The sequence below is a fragment of the Rhincodon typus genome, chromosome 3 (genome assembly GCF_021869965.1).
Source record: "Rhincodon typus isolate 14 chromosome 3, sRhiTyp1.1, whole genome shotgun sequence".
NCBI classification, from domain to species: Eukaryota; Metazoa; Chordata; class Chondrichthyes; order Orectolobiformes; family Rhincodontidae; genus Rhincodon; species Rhincodon typus.
In genome coordinates, this window is record NC_063334.1 from 31,352,232 (window position 1) to 31,372,231 (window position 20,000).

At 39.8% G+C, this 20,000-nt stretch overlaps 1 protein-coding gene across 2 annotated transcripts in view; it reads left to right on the top strand.

Annotated features, from left to right (window-relative positions):
* plppr1 (phospholipid phosphatase related 1) overlaps nucleotides 1–11,306 on the top strand; it is a 101,898-nt gene extending 90,592 nt beyond the window's left edge. The window contains exons 7-9 of one of the 2 annotated variants that reach the window (XM_048595027.1): nucleotides 3,617–3,748; nucleotides 9,027–9,089; nucleotides 11,038–11,306. In XM_048595027.1, the coding sequence (XP_048450984.1) occupies nucleotides 3,617–3,748; nucleotides 9,027–9,047 (153 nt within the window). In that variant the 3' untranslated portion in view covers nucleotides 9,048–9,089; nucleotides 11,038–11,306. The remainder of the gene's footprint in view (nucleotides 1–3,616; nucleotides 3,749–9,026; nucleotides 9,090–11,037) is intronic. The other variant, XM_048595026.1, reaches the window with a different exon arrangement.
* Nucleotides 11,307–20,000: the final 8,694 nt, after the last annotated feature.

Sequence of the window (20,000 nt, forward strand, 5' to 3'; positions counted from 1 at the left end):
GAACCTCCCACTTTACCTCTGCCTAAATTGGATGGAATTATGTTTTCCCTTCCCGCTTCACATTCCCAGCTTCATCCATCAATCCCAATCTGACGGTGTGAGCAAACATTGCTCCTGGCTGTCTATTATTCAGTCAGCTGTCTCTGATAAAAGCACAGAAATAACACCATTTCCTGCCTGTTAACTTTTTGACAATTCATCTCATTCTGTGCGACCAATCAACCCTTTGTTCATTGTAACCTTTCCCACTGGCCTACAGACATGGAATATTCCCATTTGAGAAATAACTGTTGATCCACATCCTGCTCTCCAACATGAAAACAAGTACCTGATGGACAGAAAAGGCTATTTGGTCAACAAGCACATCTTATACCAAAATAGCCAGGATCACAGCTTCATAACCAAACACATTTGCTATATGAGAAAGTAGCGAAGACAAAAAGGAGGAGAAATAAAACAGGAGAAACCCAGGGTCAGTCAGCAAACACATTCTCAAAAATTCCAATCCAATGCCTTCAGACAATTGAAGCCAATCGAGGATATCACAAGGAACACATGTCTTGTCTCTATGGGCCAATACTTTCTACATGATACAATCCTCATCTCAGCCAATCCAGCTCCCTCGTGTTACTTACCATCTGACACCACATTCCAGAGGCTCCATAATGTCTGGGAATAAAAACAATGATTAACATCCAGCTTTTACCTAGATTGAATTTAAGCAAGAGGTATAGGTGGTCGGCTGACATTGTGGCAGTGCTAAAGGTGAAAATTGAAGCTATAATTTACAGTTTTCAATTTACAATTTTCTGATATAATGGCCATCTTTAGTTCATTTTCTTGCAAGACCATTATCTGGTCTGAAAGTCTGATCCATATATTAGATGGAAGATGCAACTGTGCTAGTTCATGCAAATGGTCAGTTTATACAAATTAATCTTTTTTCATTTCCGTGCAAGGGGGCAATATTTACCATTATAAAATAAAGGAGAAACATAGAACAAAAATAGAAAAAAAGGTGTTGATACTCTGATCAACAAAATTGTTTATCAAGTTGCCATGTGTTTTTAAATAACCGTAATTATTTTGGATTGATTTTGTCTTTAAAATTGATTTGCTCATTTTTCACCTCCATTGTGACTGCTTCTCATTTGGAAAGGTTTCCTAAAATTAGGGTAAGGTCTGCCAAGTGGTTTCTTTCCCCACGATAATTCTCTTCATGATGATTTATTGTTGAACGAAGATGAGAATGCGACCCAGCGGTGGGCTGGGCGACATCGTGGACTGATAGTGAGCTCCTAAACTCCCAAAAAAAGTGGAGGAGGGGTAGCAGGGAAGCATTTTCAGCCAAATGAGTGAAACCTGCCAAATATGGAGGAATGACAAACAAGAGGCATCTGTCACCTCAAACAGATGTTATAAGTTAGTTAAGGGGCCAAACCTGTTCTTCAGGTCACTCCTGCAATATTGGTCTTCCCTACAAAACTTCAGAAACGTCACATTTGATAACAAGATGATTAAGAACTACAATCTTGGAGATAGCAAGAACTGCAGATGCTGGAGTCAGAGTCAACACAGTGTGGAGCTAGAGGAACACAGCAGGCCAGGCAGCAGAGGAGCAGGAAAGTCGACATTTTGGGTCAGGACCCTTCTTCAGAACTACAATTGCTGTCTTGATTGACACTAACCCAGGTCACTTCCCACCTTATCAAATTCACCAAACAAGCATGATGCCAGGAAAACTTGATAAAAACAAAAACACAGAGCAAGCATTTAACATGCTCATCTTGCTGCTTGCTCTGAACAACCTCTATGTCAGAGATCAGGCACCAACATCTTAGTGCACACTCCATGGGCACCAGTTTCATGCACCCATATCCATAGACATTGCCATTCATATGCCAGCATTTAATGATCCTCCTGGCACATCTGATTCACTTCAGTGCTGCACCAGCAACTATTATTGTAATGCTGCAGCAAGGACAGTGTGCTCAGGGACATGCACACAGCTTATGGACTAGACCTGGCCACATTTCCAAGTTCTTCACTCACTGTTAGAGTGCTCACTCTAAGCCCAACTTGGATGCTCACAGCATCCCTGCTTTGCTGTTTTGTACTTCATACCCTCAACCAGTGATACCAGGCTCAAATTATTACTGTCTTTTCAGTTCAGTGCAGACACAAAGTCAGAAAGTTTGTCCTGGTTGACAATAAGTCTCAGCCTTTGCTGAGGGGATCCCAGCACAGTCAGTTAGAGCAGCCTCTGGTACCAAAATAGGTCTTGCTAGGATGGTCAGAGACAGGATGATCTGCTCATGAGGAGCCGAACATCAGGTGACCCACCACCCATTTTGACTTTTTCTGCCCTACACTGTGGGCTGTTTCCTTCCAGAATTGTAGAGAGGCATGTATTGTGGGAGATGAAAGTGGGTGACAAGCTGTTTCCTTTTCTCACCTGCACCAAAAAAGAAGGCATCCCAAGTGAGTGAGTAGGCAGCTCAGAGGGCATGCAGGATTAGTGATGTCAGGGATTGGGGCAGGCGAGAGTGAGCGAGCCAAGATGTTCCAGCTAATAGAAAGATACAGCATGATCCTCGGGGGGATAGTTGGAAACAGAGGCAGAGTGCAAGAGTGATGCAGAGAAGATGGTGACACTTACCCTGTAAAAGTGGAGAAGAACATTGATCTTCTTCCTACAGTGCTGGGTGTACCTCCAGACAGCCAAGACTGCTCTAACCTGGTTTGTAACCTTGAAGCAGGCTGGCACAATCTGATACTGTGGCCTCCACTGCCAATCCTGGAGAAGGATGCAGTTCTATGTTGGCACCAGCCCATCCAGCAGGTCCTCTGTTTGCAAAGCAGGACACGGATTTCCCTTTCTGCCACGTTCAGGAACAGTGCAGGCAGCTCCAGACCAATAGTAGTTTACCCAGGGAAGTACTATCTTATAAAAGACAGCACGAATACAAGGTACACTGGTGACTTCGTGGGTACCCCTTGTGTTGGAGAGTTGTTCTGGCACCAGTGAGTGCTAAGATGGGGTGGAAATTGGACACGGGATGCACCAATGGTGGGGTAGATAATTAAATGTGGACAGTTTGATAAGATAGGGTGAAAAAAATCTTGCCTCACAGCAACAAACTCTTTCAAAAATGCAACACAATTTTGACTTCGCCAAAAAAAAGAAAACCACAAGATTCAGCCTCTTGTCTATGTTTTGAGGCTTTTGTCCTCTTGATTGTAAACCTAAAAGCTGTTCACCTGCTCAGGAACCAGGAGACTTGACATCATCCGGCATGAGTCCTGACTGGACAGACCAATCAGCAACTTGTTGCTGGGCAAAGTTTACTTAGCACACACCCACTCCACCCAGCGCCATCATAGATCTCTTTTCCCACAGCTTCAACAGAGCACTGTCCTAAATAATTCATTACATGTTCAGTAATTACTTTTCTTTTAAGAAAAAGTGCAGCAACTCTTTCCACAGCCCTTGCTTTAAAGCAACCTTTTCTCCCCCGATTTTGATCCACGATCCAAAAAAGAAAGAAAAAGAAAATGTAGTCTTTACATAATCCAAAGTGAATGGTTCCTTACCCTAATTTGCATTTTTTGCCAGGGAACATGCGTTGTTCACAATTTCAAAGGAACACAGGCCACATCTGTTAAACAAAAGCCCGAGGATCCACATGGAGTCCCGTTGATGACATTCCCTCGGGTGGAAAGCCCACTTGAAACGTTAAGTGCACAGGTAAGCTACACAGATTCCCCACTTCATACTTTGCTTTATGATCCTGCCTTCACTCAGTGAGATGTTCATTCATCCAAGCCACCTTAAAAATCACCAAGGTTGGTCCTTTTCACCATACAAATCAAATAGTGTTACTCAATGCGTTGGTAGTGTTCAAAAGAGGAGACCTCTCTGTTCTCAGATTGAGAAACTGGAATGAAATAAAGCTACCAATAAGTGATCTAACCAAAAAATCTTGATAAACTTCTCAAAAAGAGAAAAAAACCAAAGTTTTTTTCCCCTGTCCTATGCTAGGCAAGAGGTGAGACCCTTTGTAGAGATCAGAGCCTGGTTTCTCTGATCAAGTGCTGGTTGATGATTTTTTTTTAAAACAATCACTTAATTGGCACAACTATGTGACTCAATTATAAATGGATGCATTAGGCCCCTTAACGACATGGATTGTCCCAACTCTGTTAGCAGTCTGAGAGAATGAAAGCCGAGTATATATGTTTTATATTTAATTTTCTGCAAAGCAATGCAGAGATAACCCCAGTTTCTAAATGTATATGAACTTGAGAGAGTTTAATAAAAGTATTTAAAATATCTGGACCATCCTTCCAGCTCAAGTTTTCACAACTTCCTTTAATACTCGAGCTCAGCTTAAGACATCAAGCACAGTAAGCATGGATCAGTTACCACACTCAAATACAGAACAATTGGATCCCACAGTCCCTAGCAGACCACATAGTTCTACCAAGGCAATCAACAGGACACCACATCTATTTCCCCTTACCATTAGGGAGATCAAAAGTACTGGCAAAACACACAAGGCTTAAAGGTCTTTACTTAAAGGCTTTTGAATTTGAAAAGGGGAGAGGACAAAACCCAAAAGGTAACAACTTTTGATGAAGCAAATAAAGAACATGAAATGCTGGAGATAAAGAGAGTGTGGAAATCAAGACAACAGAAAAAGAGGATTAAAAAGTAGGAAGACAAAATATATTTGTTCTTTATTTGATTTCCCTATGGCCTGTGAGACCAGAATTTACTGCTTTATCTCAAGCCAAAGACACAAGCCATGGTTAAAGAACTTACACATGAAAATCTAAAATACTCGGGCTCATCTAATAAACAGACTCATGAAGAGATAAACAAATCTTCCAGCGGATTATTGTTGCTAGGGAAAATCCAATTCTTGAACCATGCGGGCCTCCATCCCAACTCCTATTTGTTAAGATGTTATTGTAATATCATGTTGTAAGAGAAAAGAACAGCCTAGGCACTATCTATTAAACAAAATTGTTGATAGCATTCGGTGTGAGGTTCTCAGTCAAAATATTTATGCTCTATTAACAAAAGCACTTGGCTTTATTGCTCATCTTACAAATCGGTCATTGCATATTTACTATTAGGTGATCCATGGCACATTAATGACTCAGTTAATGACTTGCCGAGCCAGATTTTTTTTTGACACACTAAAGAATTGATTTAATAAATACAAACCAGACAAATAAATAATTTAAAAAAACAGATAGTTGGCAAAAAAAAAATCAGAAGTGAGGTGAGGAGTTTTTTTTAAAAAAATGTCAAGAATTGCAATTGTATTGCAGTGCCCGGATTCATGTTTAAAAACTTTGGCAATGAATTTGATCAAATACTGGAGGGAAAACAAATGGTGCTCTGGGCAATGGGCAAAGGAATGGGATTAATCAGATGGGATCCTGTGTAGCATCATCGCATGATTTTATAATAATTACCTATGCTAAAGTTAAAAGTAATGCTGGGAATACAAATAGAGCATCAAAAGGAGAAGGAAAGCAAGAGTTGAGAGTGATCCTCGTTTTAAAGTCAAGTTAACACTTTAAATTTGAAAGTCTCCCTGGAGTAACCAAGAAACATGCAATACGGGAAAGTAATTGGCAAATGGATTTCAAATATGTCAGCGACAGGTGGTAAAGTTTTGGTGCATGTTATGCAGGTTGTGTGGTATTTATGAAACCTAATTTGAGTAGAGGAGCAAAGAGTTCTTGGAGAATGAATTCACAAATCACTTGAAGTAGCAATACATTAATCTGACCATAAACATATTGAAGCAATTGAAAAGTAGAGAAGTTTGCCAAATTTTTATTGAATCTTTGATAAACCACTCTAGGAGTACTGTTCTGTCACATAACAAGGTTTGTAGAGGCACAAAACAAAATGAAATGGTTTTACCAGATACTAGAACTGAGAATTTCCATTTATGATGGAAAAGATAAAGAAGTTGAACTTGATCATGCCTGAGGGATAGTTAGACAAGCATTATGGGGGAAAACCTTGGAGAGACGAGGGTTAAATAAGGAAGGTTTGAAGGAGGCTCAAATTAAGCATTAGCACAGGTCTGGATTTGTTGGCCCATTACTATACTCTATAGCTTATGCAATTACACTTGATTCCATTCATGAACAATGATGACATTCCTAGTGGGTTTGATGTGAATAGACCTTGCCAACCTTCTCTTTAAACAATTGTTGCCTAAGTACTATAGTTCTGAAGCTTTAATGAAATTGAATGATCTAAGACAAGTTCAATAAAGCTATTTTCCAAGTTATGTTTACAAGATTTTCGCCAGAGTGAGACATTCATAGTGCCAGCATTTTGTTGCTGCCAATTTGTTGGAATATTGACAACTTCTCAGAGTGGGCACAAAATGGGCTAATGTTCAGTGAATCTAGACAAACCCTCCAAATGAGAGTGTAAATAAAAGAAATCCATTCCCCTGAAAATGGAAATTGAATACACAGGACTGTTGCAGATCGACCAAAAATGGAATGAGAGCATTGCACATCTTCTGCAGTCGGTTAACAAAGCAATATAATTACCACACTGCATTACTATTGATTACATTGATCTCACAACGTGGCTCTTTTTTCCTTAATGCCTGCATGACAGCAAGGTGGGAGACATCGCCAAACACCCCGAGAGAGGGTGTTTCGTCCCAGGGTCATTTTCCAGGACCAGCCAGACACCCAACACACCAGGAGGTATATGCTTAATAATGATGCAGGGATGGGGGCTCCATTGGGAGCTCAAGGGGATTCATGAGTCCAAATAATCGGAAGAGGTTGCGCTCTGTCTGTCCCCCTCTGCTGCTTCTGGATGGCCTCCCTCCAGTGTCCCCCGTGAATCTGGCACCTCGCAAATTTTTGTTCACATTTTCTAGCTTACATTTTACTGTGCTTTCGGTCATGTCACCTTGGTTGCTGTTTATGGTTAGCCACTATGCTTGATTGTCTTACAGGGACCACGGCTCAGATCTACTTGCCTGGTCTCATGGCAGTGTCGCTAGACCAATTCAAAGTTGGCATGGTCAAAGAGCTAACCTTCATGGCTGGCAAAAATCAGAGCCATATGCTGACCTGTTCTAAAACAGGTCATTATGTTAATGTTTATGTTAAACATCATTATGTTAAATGTTGGCATGTTCATTTGTGCTGCATTACCCCAATCAAAACTATACTAGGGCGACAAATATTAAATTCTGAGGAGAGTTTGCACAGACAAATTTTCCATCTCTAGAGGGTCTATGATGATTGAACAATTTGATTGGGTATGACAACAGAGTATCATCTCTGGACAAGTCCAGAACAAGATATGGAAACCTTAAAATTGGTGCTAAGCCTTTCAGCAAACATTCCTTCATACAAAGGCTCGTTGATATCTGGAACCTCCTCTACTGAGGCTGGATGTCAAAATGAAAATTTGAAAACAGATGGTTGTTAGATTGTTTGACAAATAAAAGGATATTTAGGGATTATGGACCTTAAAACTGGTATATAGCATCTAAGGTAAAGATCAGCTATGAGATAATTGTATGGTGGAACAGACTGGAGGGCCTGAATGGCTTGCTTCTGTTCCTATATTTTGATAGCTATCTTCATATTCTGCCACAAAGAGAGATTGCTGGAAAAGCTCAGCAGGTCTGGCAGCACCTTGAAGAGAAATCAGAGTTAACGTTTTGGGTCGGGTGATCCTTCCTCAGAACTCAGTTCTTTCAGTTTTTATTCATATTGTGCCAGTTGGGTCCCGTGGATGATGTTAATTTAAATTACAGCAAGGGAGACGTGACCAGAGACTTATTTATTTTTGCCTGCACTGTGTAGCAGTAGCAATGTTGAAAGAGTGGCCAATGTGTACAAGTGCATGGCCCAGAGCCATTGGGTTGTCACCCTGTCCATTAATGATCTGGTTCATTACAAGTTTAGTGATGAGAGACTATGGATGCATTGTTATTCAACAAAGCTACTATAATGCAAATATACTTAGCAGCATTTTGCTGCTGTGTTGCTGAACGTGGAGGTCTATATTGATTAGCATGGTTTGTTAACTGTTGTTTTTATTACTGGATATTGGTGAAATAAAAGAAAGATGTAGGAGATATCATCCCTGCTTTTGTATAATAAAGTTACACACTTGTTTAAAAAAAGCTGGCAAATATTACAGATAACAAATTAAAGTCTTCCCCCTCTTCGCCCACAACATTAGATTTGTTCAGTGCAGTAAATTCAGATTAACCCGACTAAAGATCCACAAATGATTAAACACTGTTGCCACTTGCCAAAGGCATATGTTCTTTTGATGGGGTAAGATAAAATAAAGTTAGAGATGGGATGTACTGACCAACACAGAACTGTTGGACTTAATAGCTTGTGTTTCTTTGCTTTTACATTCCAAATAAGGCATCCCTTTATTTTTGCTTAAATGTGGCTGTAATTACAACAGTTTAGAATGAAAAACTCCAGAATTTTTAACAACAGTTAAGTGATGGACTGGGATGGTGGCGCTAGTAGATGGTAAACCAGGATCTGTTCATCCATGGGGCCTATGCTTAAAATTAAAGCTTAATCTAATAGAGTGAGATTGCCCTATTTGGTGACAGATTCAAGCAAGATGCTGTCAGGTAATTTTGAGACACATCACACCTGATATAAAAACTGTGTAGCACAAAATGCCTTGCAAGTTAATGCAGTAGGAGATGCTAGCCCTGAATTGGGAATTAGGTACATCGCTGCAGCGAAGAGAGGGTGCTTCACTCTGCATCGTCATTTTGTACTTGACCCAAACACTATTGACACCAACCCCAAGTGATTGAAAATATTCCATGCCCCTGGTACTTACGGATTTACACTTATAATCAGAGGAACAATGCACAGGCTAAAAGGACTAAACAGGTAAGTGATTAATGACCAGTTTTGTTTGTGTTGGATTTTTGTCGAACTTTCACAACTTTGAGGCAGGAACTTTTTTTCTGTTTCAGGTGATTAGGTCGCAGAGATGATTCACATGGGTACTTTCATCTCCCAATGAAAGCAGGGGGAGCGTGAGTGTGCATGCGAATGCCATCTTGCCCAGGGCAAGATGCATTTTCCCTGCCCTCCTATGTGTTATGTCAGTCCCTGAGAGCATGTGGCAGGGTGGGTTAGCAATTGAAAAACCAATGCAAATTTTTTTTTAGAAAGGGAGGAACTACTTGTCAGAGAGTAGCATGAGAGCAGTTTATTTAATCCGATTTTTATCTACCATTTTTTATCACTGTAAAACAAAACTGAAGCTCATGTCAATCCTTCAACACTTCACCTGGTGAAACAAGTTAACCAGGACTGACTCAGTTTATTTTGTCCCCATTAAATGCCTTAGTCAATGCCAAGTGATTGAATTTAGCAGACTCCAGTTGGTGTTACGCAAAGAGGTGATGTTTAAAAGAATTTGTCAGCTTTCAAACGATCTCCACCGTCATCTCTCCCACAAACACCTCTCCCTCATCTTTGTTGATAAGGGCCTGTCCTTCAGAGTGTGAGCCCTTGGCTGACACCAGCACACATTGGGCCTCAGAACTTTCACAATCCCAGTTTCTGGTGGCATGAGGGGTATCACTACAAGAATGTACCTGGAAAGTCACCATTATTCATTCATCCATTATTAATGAAGTCCACCCTCATTAGTTTTCACTTTGAAACTCACTTTCTCATTAGTGAATCCTCTTCACACCACAAGAATGAAACTGGCTTCCATTTTCCTCTGTGTTGGTCAATGGAAAGATGAAGAAGCGCTTTAAAATAAATCACCATTTTACATGGCTGCTTCACGCTAATTTCACCTTTACAAGAGCATGATGAGAATCTTGCCATCTTTTCGATTTCCTTATCTGATCTACCTTCTCCAGTGGGGAGATTGTCACAGGGCTGAAAATGATGTCACTACTGACTGCTCTGTGGCAGATGCGAAAGAGCGAAAACCCTCATTGGTTTTCTTTGTCCCTCTTCTCCTCATTTTGTACCTCATTTAGACTGTTTGCCTCTCAGTGGCTGGGAGGGAGACGTCCAGGGCTTTGTGGAGTTGAAGCTACACAATACCTCGCACCTCACTAGTCATTGCTATTCATTTGATCCAGTACAAACATGATGGGCCAAATGGCTGCTCTGTACTGTAAGACCCTATGCTTCTGCTCAAACATCCTGCAATGACTCTCATGGACTTTTCTTTTTAACTGCTTTTTTTTGACAGAACTATTATAATCAATACATTTCATTTCCAGAAAGTAAAAATCCAATCTATGATTAAAAACACTTAGTAGCCATTCATTGAAAAGCTACACACTTGATCGAATTAACATCACATTATATAGATTAGTATGCAGCATAGCTAAAATTGATTATATTATAATATAAAAGATGCTTCCAAACTTCTATTTTGTCCCAGCTCGATATAAATGGAAGGTCCACAACTGTAACACACATAGGTGATGCAGAGTTATACAACATCACTCAGTAGCAGTACTGTGAAAAATTTTGATTTCAGAGTTTCTGTTGTGTAGCAATTAAAAAAGAAATCAATATCCTGGTTAGAGGGCACCCCAGTTTTCTAGTGCTTTGAACGTTAACCTCAGTCTGTTCTAACATTTGAAATGCCTGTTGTACTGTTCTGTGGATCCCACTTTTACCCATAACTTTCTCCCCCTTTGCAGGATGTCTGGTACCGTCCACGTCTGTCAATTAATATAGTTATCCGCCTCTGTGCGTGCACACTGCAAATTTTACGTCCATGGTTGAGGTGCCTCTGGTGTTGTGTGCTGTGACTATGTGGTTTGCGTACCAGTCCTACTTGGCTCAATTGTTGTGGAATAAACTTGAAAACTTTTTAATCTATTACTGTAAACCCCACTGGCAAAATCCATTTGCAGTGTGCATAGTTTCTGACCCAAACTAAATTGCTTTGTTCCGTCAGTTGTAACATTTATCATCAAGTGCTTTCCTTTTGTCCTCTTACAGAACCACTCTGCTTCAATGACAGAAGTAACTTGAAGAGAAAACCTTTTCTTTCCTTCTAAAAAAATTTAACACAAATTGGTACTTTTTTTTAATATATGTGTTAAACTGTGGAAAGTGCAACACAAGATCATGTCTAGTTAGCATCAGATGTTTTGTACATTTTGTATGACAACGTGTTGTAGCTTACCTTGACTTTTTTGCCTGTTTCAGTATCATTCTCTTTCAGAATTAAAACATTCCATGTAACAATTTCTAATTTCTTATGTAAATTCCAGTGGTGTTGTGGTATTTGTACAATAAAGTGTGTGGTCTGCTTTATACATACCCTACCATTGAAGTGATTTGTATATTTCATTAAAGAGATAACTGTGAATCACTCTTCAAATCTAGAGATTCCCCAGGGGCTGTCTGCTCATCTCCCAACATAATTTACCAGACAGACTAATTTGTGGTCATCTCTCTAGGAATTCCACCAGTTTCTGACCAAAACAACCCAATGGAAGACCAGGAGAACCTTTAAGAAATTCTATGCTACCATTTACTTTGGAGAATCCTCATTCATGTGCACCCTTAATTGATGGAATTCTTTGATTCACTCACTCATGAGATGTGGAGATCTCACAAGCCAGCATGTAGGTCTGCTTTCTAATTGCCCCGATGGTGGTGGTGGTGAGTTACCAACTTAAACTTTAAGGGCGGTACAGTGGCTCAGTGGTTAGCACTGCTGCCTCACAGCGCCAGGGACCCGGGTTCAATTCCACCCTTAGGCGACTGTCTGTGTGGAGTTTGCACATTCTCCCTGTGTCTGTGTGGGTTTCCTCTCACAGTCCAAAGATGTGCAGGCTAGGTGGATTGGTCATGCTAAATTGCCCATAGTGTTCAGGGATGTGTAGATTCGGTGGGTTATAAGGGGATGTGTCTGGGTGGGATGCTCTGAGGGTCAGTGTGGACTTGTTGGGCCGAAGGGCCTGTTTCCACACTGTAGGGATTCTATGATTAAACAGATGCTGGGCATTCTCCACTGTGCTGGTACTTCGGGAATTTCACTGGGCAATAAAAGAAAGCAGAAGATACATTTCCAAGGCAGGATGGCAAGTGAATCCAATGCGATCTTGGAGGCAGTGCTGTTCCTGTGCTCCTGCACCCCTTGTCCTTCCAGGTGGGAGGAGTTGCCTGTTTAGGAAGTACTGTTGAAGAAGCAAGTTGCTGCAGTGCATTTTATAACTGGTAGACACTGTAGCCATAATAATGTGGCAACAGTGGAGAAGGAGAATGTCTATTAAAAAGGTGACAGTTGAACTGCTTTACCTTCACACTATTGAATACCATCTCACTACAGGCTGTTCACATTGCACACGAATTCTGTTCCAAAGCATTAATCCGCTACCAATTCAATGCAAAGTAAATTGCGAGGCAAATGGTTTCGTGCAAATTTATGGAGATGAAAGTCGCAGACCTGAAATATTCATTGTTCTCTTTTCCATTAGAAAATGTCAGACCTGAGTATTGCCAGCATTTTCCACTTATATTTCAGATTTCCAGCACCTCTTGCATTTTGCTTTTGTTTTATGCATTGTTTACTTTCTGAATTGACAGTTGTGCAATAAGTGAAATATTTAACAAATATGAACTTTGCTCACCTTAGTGAACGTGACGAGATTGGAAATCACTCAATTTTCTTAATAGGTTTAGGTTCTTGCAATAATTAGCTTTGGTATAAAAGTCAAGGAAGTTCTTCTGAGCTTCATGAGAATAATCCTTATTTTCAATGATTCAAGTGCACTTCAATTCCTTATGTTTTAGCCACCTTTCCCCTTCACAGTAACACTAACATAGAAGCAAGGTAATGTTGTTGACTTGGGAGATACTATAAAATAGATGATATTTATTCCCACTGACCAATTTGGGAGAAACTAGGATAAGATGTAAAGTGGGCTGCTGACTCACTATCATCCATTTTACAAAATTTCACCAAACTTTATCCCTAAAAAGTTGTGTGTGGGAACATACTAGTCGCTGACTATTATGGAGTTAGTAACTGCTAAAGTAGTTAATATCAAATATTAAAATTCATTTAAATTGAGTGGGATTAAAAATAAAAAAACTTTAAAAAAAAGTAAATGCTGAATTTCCAGAAATTCTTAAGTCTCAAGGTGTTAATAAATAGCTCAATTCAGTTTGTTGTTAGGAAACAAATACCAGGCAGGGTTACAAATGCTTTGTTAATCTTCCTGGCTGTCTATAAAAAGGGAACAAACTCACAGATTTCAATCAGGGCTTCAATAAAATGCTGCAGCCTCCACTAGAATGAATGGAAACTGCTGGTTGGCCACCGGGAAACGGAGCAGTCCTTTGTTACCCATCGACACACTCAACCTGGATCCATATACTCCAGGGTGTACCTCATTTGTCGAGGCTGAGACCAGGCTAGGGAAAGTCTAAGCCTTTCCTTTTGAACTCTATGGAGTGGCTTCCTCCATGAATACTGCAGCTAAGATTGCAGGTGGGACTGACAGCATTATTGAAACCAGATTTCCATTGTTGAAGCTGGACCTTGCTGGTTGTGGCTGGACTGTTTAGCTGCCTGCCCTGCAGATAAGTCATCTGATGGATTTTCAAATTACTTTACCTGCTGGGTTCTACTGGAGGAGTACAATTAAAATTCTCCTCTTTGTATGCTACTCGTATACAAGCTTATGTATCAGAATGAGTGATCAAGGAGACAAATATAAAAAGACTAATGTATTTCAGAGTGTGTAGAAACTTTGCAGTTTCATAATCCCCAACCCCATCCTCGGTGATCTCCAAGAGAGTCAAGGGCTTACAATTTCTGACTCATCTTCTTGTTTAAGAGTGTTCACTTGCTTCACAGACCATCTCATTGGCTGTACCCTCTTCACTGCAATCCCAGTGCCAAAATACTGAGATCAGAAAATATGCTCAGTCTCTTTTGGCCTAATGTCAGGAGCATTAGTCAGTTGATAAATTCCAGACCACTCTCAGAAATGGCCTGAGACCTTCAGGTACAGCCACATGTCTGATTGAATTTACAGTGAAGTTAACCCTGGCATCTGCTCAGTGGTTGACCAATAAAAAACAAATTGGCATATTAGATTCAGTGCTTTCTTTTGTGGGTGTGCTCATCAGGTCATAGTAGATGAGGAGCTAATTTACACTTCTTTCTCCCATTTATTTCTAAAGTGATCAACTGACTATTGTGCATAGACATATCCTACATGTAATTCAAAAGGTTGGGATTGGGAGCTTGAACTGGAGTCTGTATTTTAGTTTCCAGCATGTCCCATTAATCCATTATTTCATCAGACTGAATTTGAATGCTAAGATGCTTAACTAACAAACAGAACATACCAAAAACTTAGTGGTTATCTTAAAAAGGAAGGATAATCTGTTCAGTGGGGATGGATAAAATTACTTTGCATTGTAATTACAAGCTTGTACATTCTAATCATTCATTGCAAACTCCAAAATTTTGCCAACAGTGATTTGATGTGGTCTAAGAAATTTCCTCACTTGGAAGAGCTGCTTCCCTCTACCCTGTGCCCCAAAATTCTCTGCCATTGGTCCACTGATCATATTAGACCCTGGGTACCACTACTGGAATTAGGGATTGAGGTAGTTCAATGTCACCAATCCGGCTTTCTACACTTAAACAATGGGGTAGACAGTCCCTCGTGGTAAAACAAAGGTCCATCGACATCTAGCCCGTTGGAGAAGTGCATCTGGTTAAATATAGTTTGTGGGCAACACTTCACAAGCCAGAGGCGAAGTTCCACAAATTACCATAGTGAGTTCGGGATTGAAGCCATACCATTGGCAACATTCTGCATCATACTTTAACGATCCAAAAAACCAAGCTAAAATCATCAAATGTGATGGCCTGTCTGATTATCCATGGTATAGGATAAACCACTAAAGTTTTAACAAAAGTCAATTGTCTTACACAAGTTGATGTTTATTGCATGATAGCAATGGATACAATTAACAACTTACAACTAATTGCAACCATCAGGATTCCAGGTATGTCACATCTATCTCCACTGGTACATAGTGCAAGATTAAAATGTTTTTCTACCTAAAAGATGATATCAGATCAGGTGGAGCTAATGTAACTTCAGCATTAACTGTTTCAGAATCAATACCTTCCGCAAACACTGAACACATCTTACCTGAAGGCATATTTGGATAGTTCTTGTGTCAGATAGCCTTTTGTCCCTCAATTCCTACTACTTTATTTTTTTAAAAAAGTACTAAAATTATTTAAAGAAATTGTGAAAACTGCCAAATTTTTATCGCTAATTCTATGACTTTCTCCTGGGTGTTGTTCACCATTGTGCCCTGGAGAATAAATTAAAAAGAGTTTGAAGGCTCCAGAATTCTGGAGGAACAATACCAAATTTATTTTCTTGACTTACTCATCCTACAGAATAATGGGTCATTGGAACATTAAGGCACGTGAGCTAATCTAAAGAGACTGTAAGTGTTCACAGTGGCAGTGTCTCTGAGCTGGAAGATTAAGCTCAAGTCCCAATTCAGGACTTGAGTCATACAACACACACACACACACACACACAATGCAGCCAAATAGTGTGATTCCCAAATCCTTCTTATGACATGACATGCAGAAAGAGCCTCCAGGTCAGGCAGAAGCTGCAGAAGAGGAGAAGGCATCAGCAAATGATTGTAGTACTTTACAAAACGTGACCAAGGCCCAACATATGGTGGTCCAGTCACCAATGCCATTTTAAGACATGGTAATTGCAGAGAGCAAGAGAGCATGAGAGGAGATTCAGAGCAAAACAAAAACAAATTCCTAACACAATGCTTGACTGGTGAGTAAAACGAGCCCTTGGGCTTGCAAATTGAGTTGCCAAGCAGCTTACAATTCTTATTTGATCTTTCATTTCAAAGACATACCAAAAGATGAATGAACTGAGCCAGCTATTGTTCCTTTGAGATAACAAGGTGTGGAGCTGGATGAACACAGCAGGCCAAGCAGCATCAGAGGAGCAGGAAGGCTGACGTTTCGGGCCTAGACCCTTCTGCAGTTCCTACTATCTCTGAAACATTGTTCCTTTGAGTGCTGGTTTAGCCTCATCTAGTTCTACAACCCTCCCTCTACTTTAGCCTTATGTGCTGCACACACTTCCTTCATCCTGTCGCTGGGTCATGTCTTCAGCAGCAATGATTAAAGTCTAGAACTCTCTCCCTTAACCTTACTGCCATTCTCCTCTTGTAAGGCATTCCTTAAACTTATGGGCCAAAGGCAGGAATCTGGAGTTAGGTTGTAGATTAGTTCTGAATTCATTGAATAGTGCCAGAACAGGTTTGAAGGGATATTTCAAAGGCCTCCTCCAATTCTTAACCTGTTTTACCAACTACTGTTTCCCTTTCCTAATATCTTTATGTTTCCTTCATTGGTTCATAGTTAATTTTTGTCTAATTACATTCTCATAAAATGGCTTAACACTTTTAACAAAGCATCCCATCTAAATGCAAGCATTATTGTACTTAATTTTATAGTCAGTGTTTTTGCTGTAATACTGCATTCCATGTCGAGTAAAATGCACTCAAGGTGAGTTGATGGGCATGATGTAATTGCAACAGATTAATCATGAAATAACCTGCAGTAGATTTGAAATAAATGCTCATAGCATCTAGATATATATTTGCCTGTTCTACCAAATTATATAAGGCCATTTATAGCTGGTGGAATTAATGCATTTATAACAGCCCAAGTCAGTTTAATAGCTTAAAGTGTAAACCTCAGAACAGCGATTCTCTGCAGCCTACTTGCACAATTATTCAAAATGGCAGCTTCTGATTTTAGATGGAGCCAGACAATATCCCTGCTGTCCACTTGGGAGTGTGATGAATCTTTGATTGAATGCAGCCCATTGATTGAAAACAGATTGGCAGAAATTACCCACATATTTCCACCTCTCCAACAAGACTCATCCTCACTTCCACCTCAGCTGCCGAAAACTTTATTCACATATCATTTACTTCTAGTTGTGATTACATTTACACATGCCTGGCATATTCTATCCTCCATAATCTGGCCATGATCCAATCTTCTGCTGTCTTCACACTAAATTCCATTCACCAATCATCTTTAGGCTTGCTGACCTCTGCTAGCAGCCAGTCAAGCAAGATTTGGATTTTAACATTTTCATCCAGTTATCAAATCCCTCCCTTTCTACACCACTCTCTAATCATCTCCAACTTCATAACCCTCCAAGATTGGTGTACACTTAGTTCTGGTCTGTTGTTACAAACCAGAATTTTAGTCCCTTCAGCCCAATGACCACAGTTTCAGCTGCCTGGTTTCCAATCTCCAAAATTCCCTTCCTAAATTTTTCAGCCTTTTTGTTCTTTTGAATCTCTCCATAAAATGTTGACTAATTGTCTGTATATCTGCCATAAGAACATTCTCTAATTTTGCCTTAATACTCCCACAAAGCACTTCATTGTATGAAGTTAAAAAAATGATGCTATATACATACAAATTGTTTTGAGAAAGACTAATTCACAATAACACCATGTAAAACAAAAGTTAACTTGAACTCTTTCTTCTAGCATTTTTCACCTGAATGTCATAGAACCCCTATAGTGAGGAAGCAGGCCATTCAGGCCATCAAGTCCACACCAACCCTCCAAAGAACATCCCACTCAGACCCACCCCCTGCCCTATCCTTGTAACCCTACTAATACATCTAGACACTATGGGCAATTTAGCATGGCTAATCCACCTAAATTGCACATCTTTGGACAGGGGGAGGAAACTCCACACAGACGTAGGGAGGGTGTATAGACTCCACACAGACAGTCACCCAAGGGTGGAATCAAACCCAGGTCGCTGGTGCTGTGAGGCAGCTGTGCTAACCACAGAGCCACCACATTGCTCAACCCTACACCACCAGAACTCCACCATGAGCAGAGCAATGCAGCAGGTCATAGATTTTCCCAAGATGAAACAGAGATCAATCTACGTTGTTGAGAATTTGATCAACACCAGTTTTCCCAAGGAATCAGTATTGCCATAGCAACACATGGTTTTACATACATATTGCAATCTGGAGCCATGAGTAGTGATAATATGCTCAACATTCACCCTACAACATGGCTGACCAACAATTTCACCTACTCTTACTCGTACCAATGGCTATGTATCAGCCAAGTTGATGCTCAATCTGTTTGACCATTTTATGAACACATTGCTCTTGGCTATCAATTTCAAATCAGAATTGAACTCCAAATCTTTCACCCAGCCCTTAACATTTTAAAAAGTATACTGTTTCTATCATCTGCCAGAACAATTGGAGAAGGTTATAGTGTTGGATAGTAATATGGCTGTTGATTGCTCAGCCTATTGTGTGTGAGATGCATGCAGTACATGTTTACATTCTTGCTGCTGATTGGCAAGTAAATGTTTAGCTACTTGCTGATTGGCCGATGCATGCAATCATTCGTGCTGCTGATTGGCCAGTAGATGTTAACATCTGTACAGTTGTTTGGCTAGTGAATGTTAGCAATCTTACTGTTGGTTGGTTGACTGGGTAGAATAAATAGAAATTTATTAAATAAAACAAGAATCTGTGGGTGTTGGAGATCTAAAACAAAAGAAAATGCTGGATAAAATCAGCTGGTATGGCAGCATCTGTGGAAAAACATAGTTAATGTTTTCTGTCCAGCTGTAATTTGCTTCCTGAATAAGGATTGCCTAAGGTCACTGCTTGACCAATCAGCAATAAGATCTTGCCTATGCATGCAATCTCTCCTATATATAACTACCTCTGTTACTCTATTCCTTTCTTTTGCTAGTGAGTGAGAGAATGTTGTCTGAGATCTTTCAAATCACATAAGGAGCTTTTCAGTTAGGGGTTTCATGAATTGTGGATTATGGATCCCAATTGGGGTTTTGAAACAAGATTTTAAAGTTGTAGATTCCAAAGAATAATTGCTGCTGTGCAGTTTAGATTGAATTTTGGCAGCTTTTGGGGTTACTTTAAACTCTGTCTTTTTTAAATCTATTGTTGGGCACAGTATAATGGAATGTTGTGAGGTGTAATTGTTCTAAAAATAAATTATAAATAGGTTTTTCTCTAATGGTGAAAACTTGCCTTCCATCACCTCCCTCACAAGAGGCCACAAATTGTTCAACAACTAAAAACCATTCAACCCCCTCCCCCAACCTTGCCCCACAGCTCATGTGATCCCCAAGCTTTTATTCTGGGTCATGTGAAGTCTGAGATATCAAATTGGGCATCACTGAGAATAAGGTTTGGAAGCAGCCCCTTGGAGCAAAAATCTCTATCGTGAATTTCATACTGTGTAACTGTAAAATGAACTTTAATATTATTACACGTATGATGAAAATCTTCAATTCATTTTCAACTGCTTTTTTAAGAAGAACTTGATTATCATGAAATTGAAAACTCATTTTGTCTCTAATGTGACGGAAGATAAAGTTATCATAAACAAAAGTGGAAGTGTTAGGTAAAAAAATGATCGAAGAACCAAATACCTATCACCTACATGATGATTATTGAAGTGGACATCCTGTTTAGTAAGTTCCTCATGAGGATAAATAGGTAGTTTTTTTCACTCGATAGCATCATTTCTAGAAGTTGGTTCTAAGATTACCTGAAAGGAGATGAAGATTGGTGTGAATCCATAACCAACTACTGTTCTTATTGATTATCTAATCCCATACGCTGGGATGTGTTCCTTTGTAGTGGAAGCATACCTCTGTAGCAGATATTCTAATAGCTATAAAAATAGTTCCTCACTACTATTGTCCAGTAGTTGTGTGAAGCTCTTGGACATGATTTGGTTTTGAGCTTGTGGCTTTGTCCTATCAGAGTAAGAAGCAAGTTGCATTAATGCATTTTGTGATCTCAAGATGTTATGATATTTTTTAAGAGCACTTGAGTTATAATTAT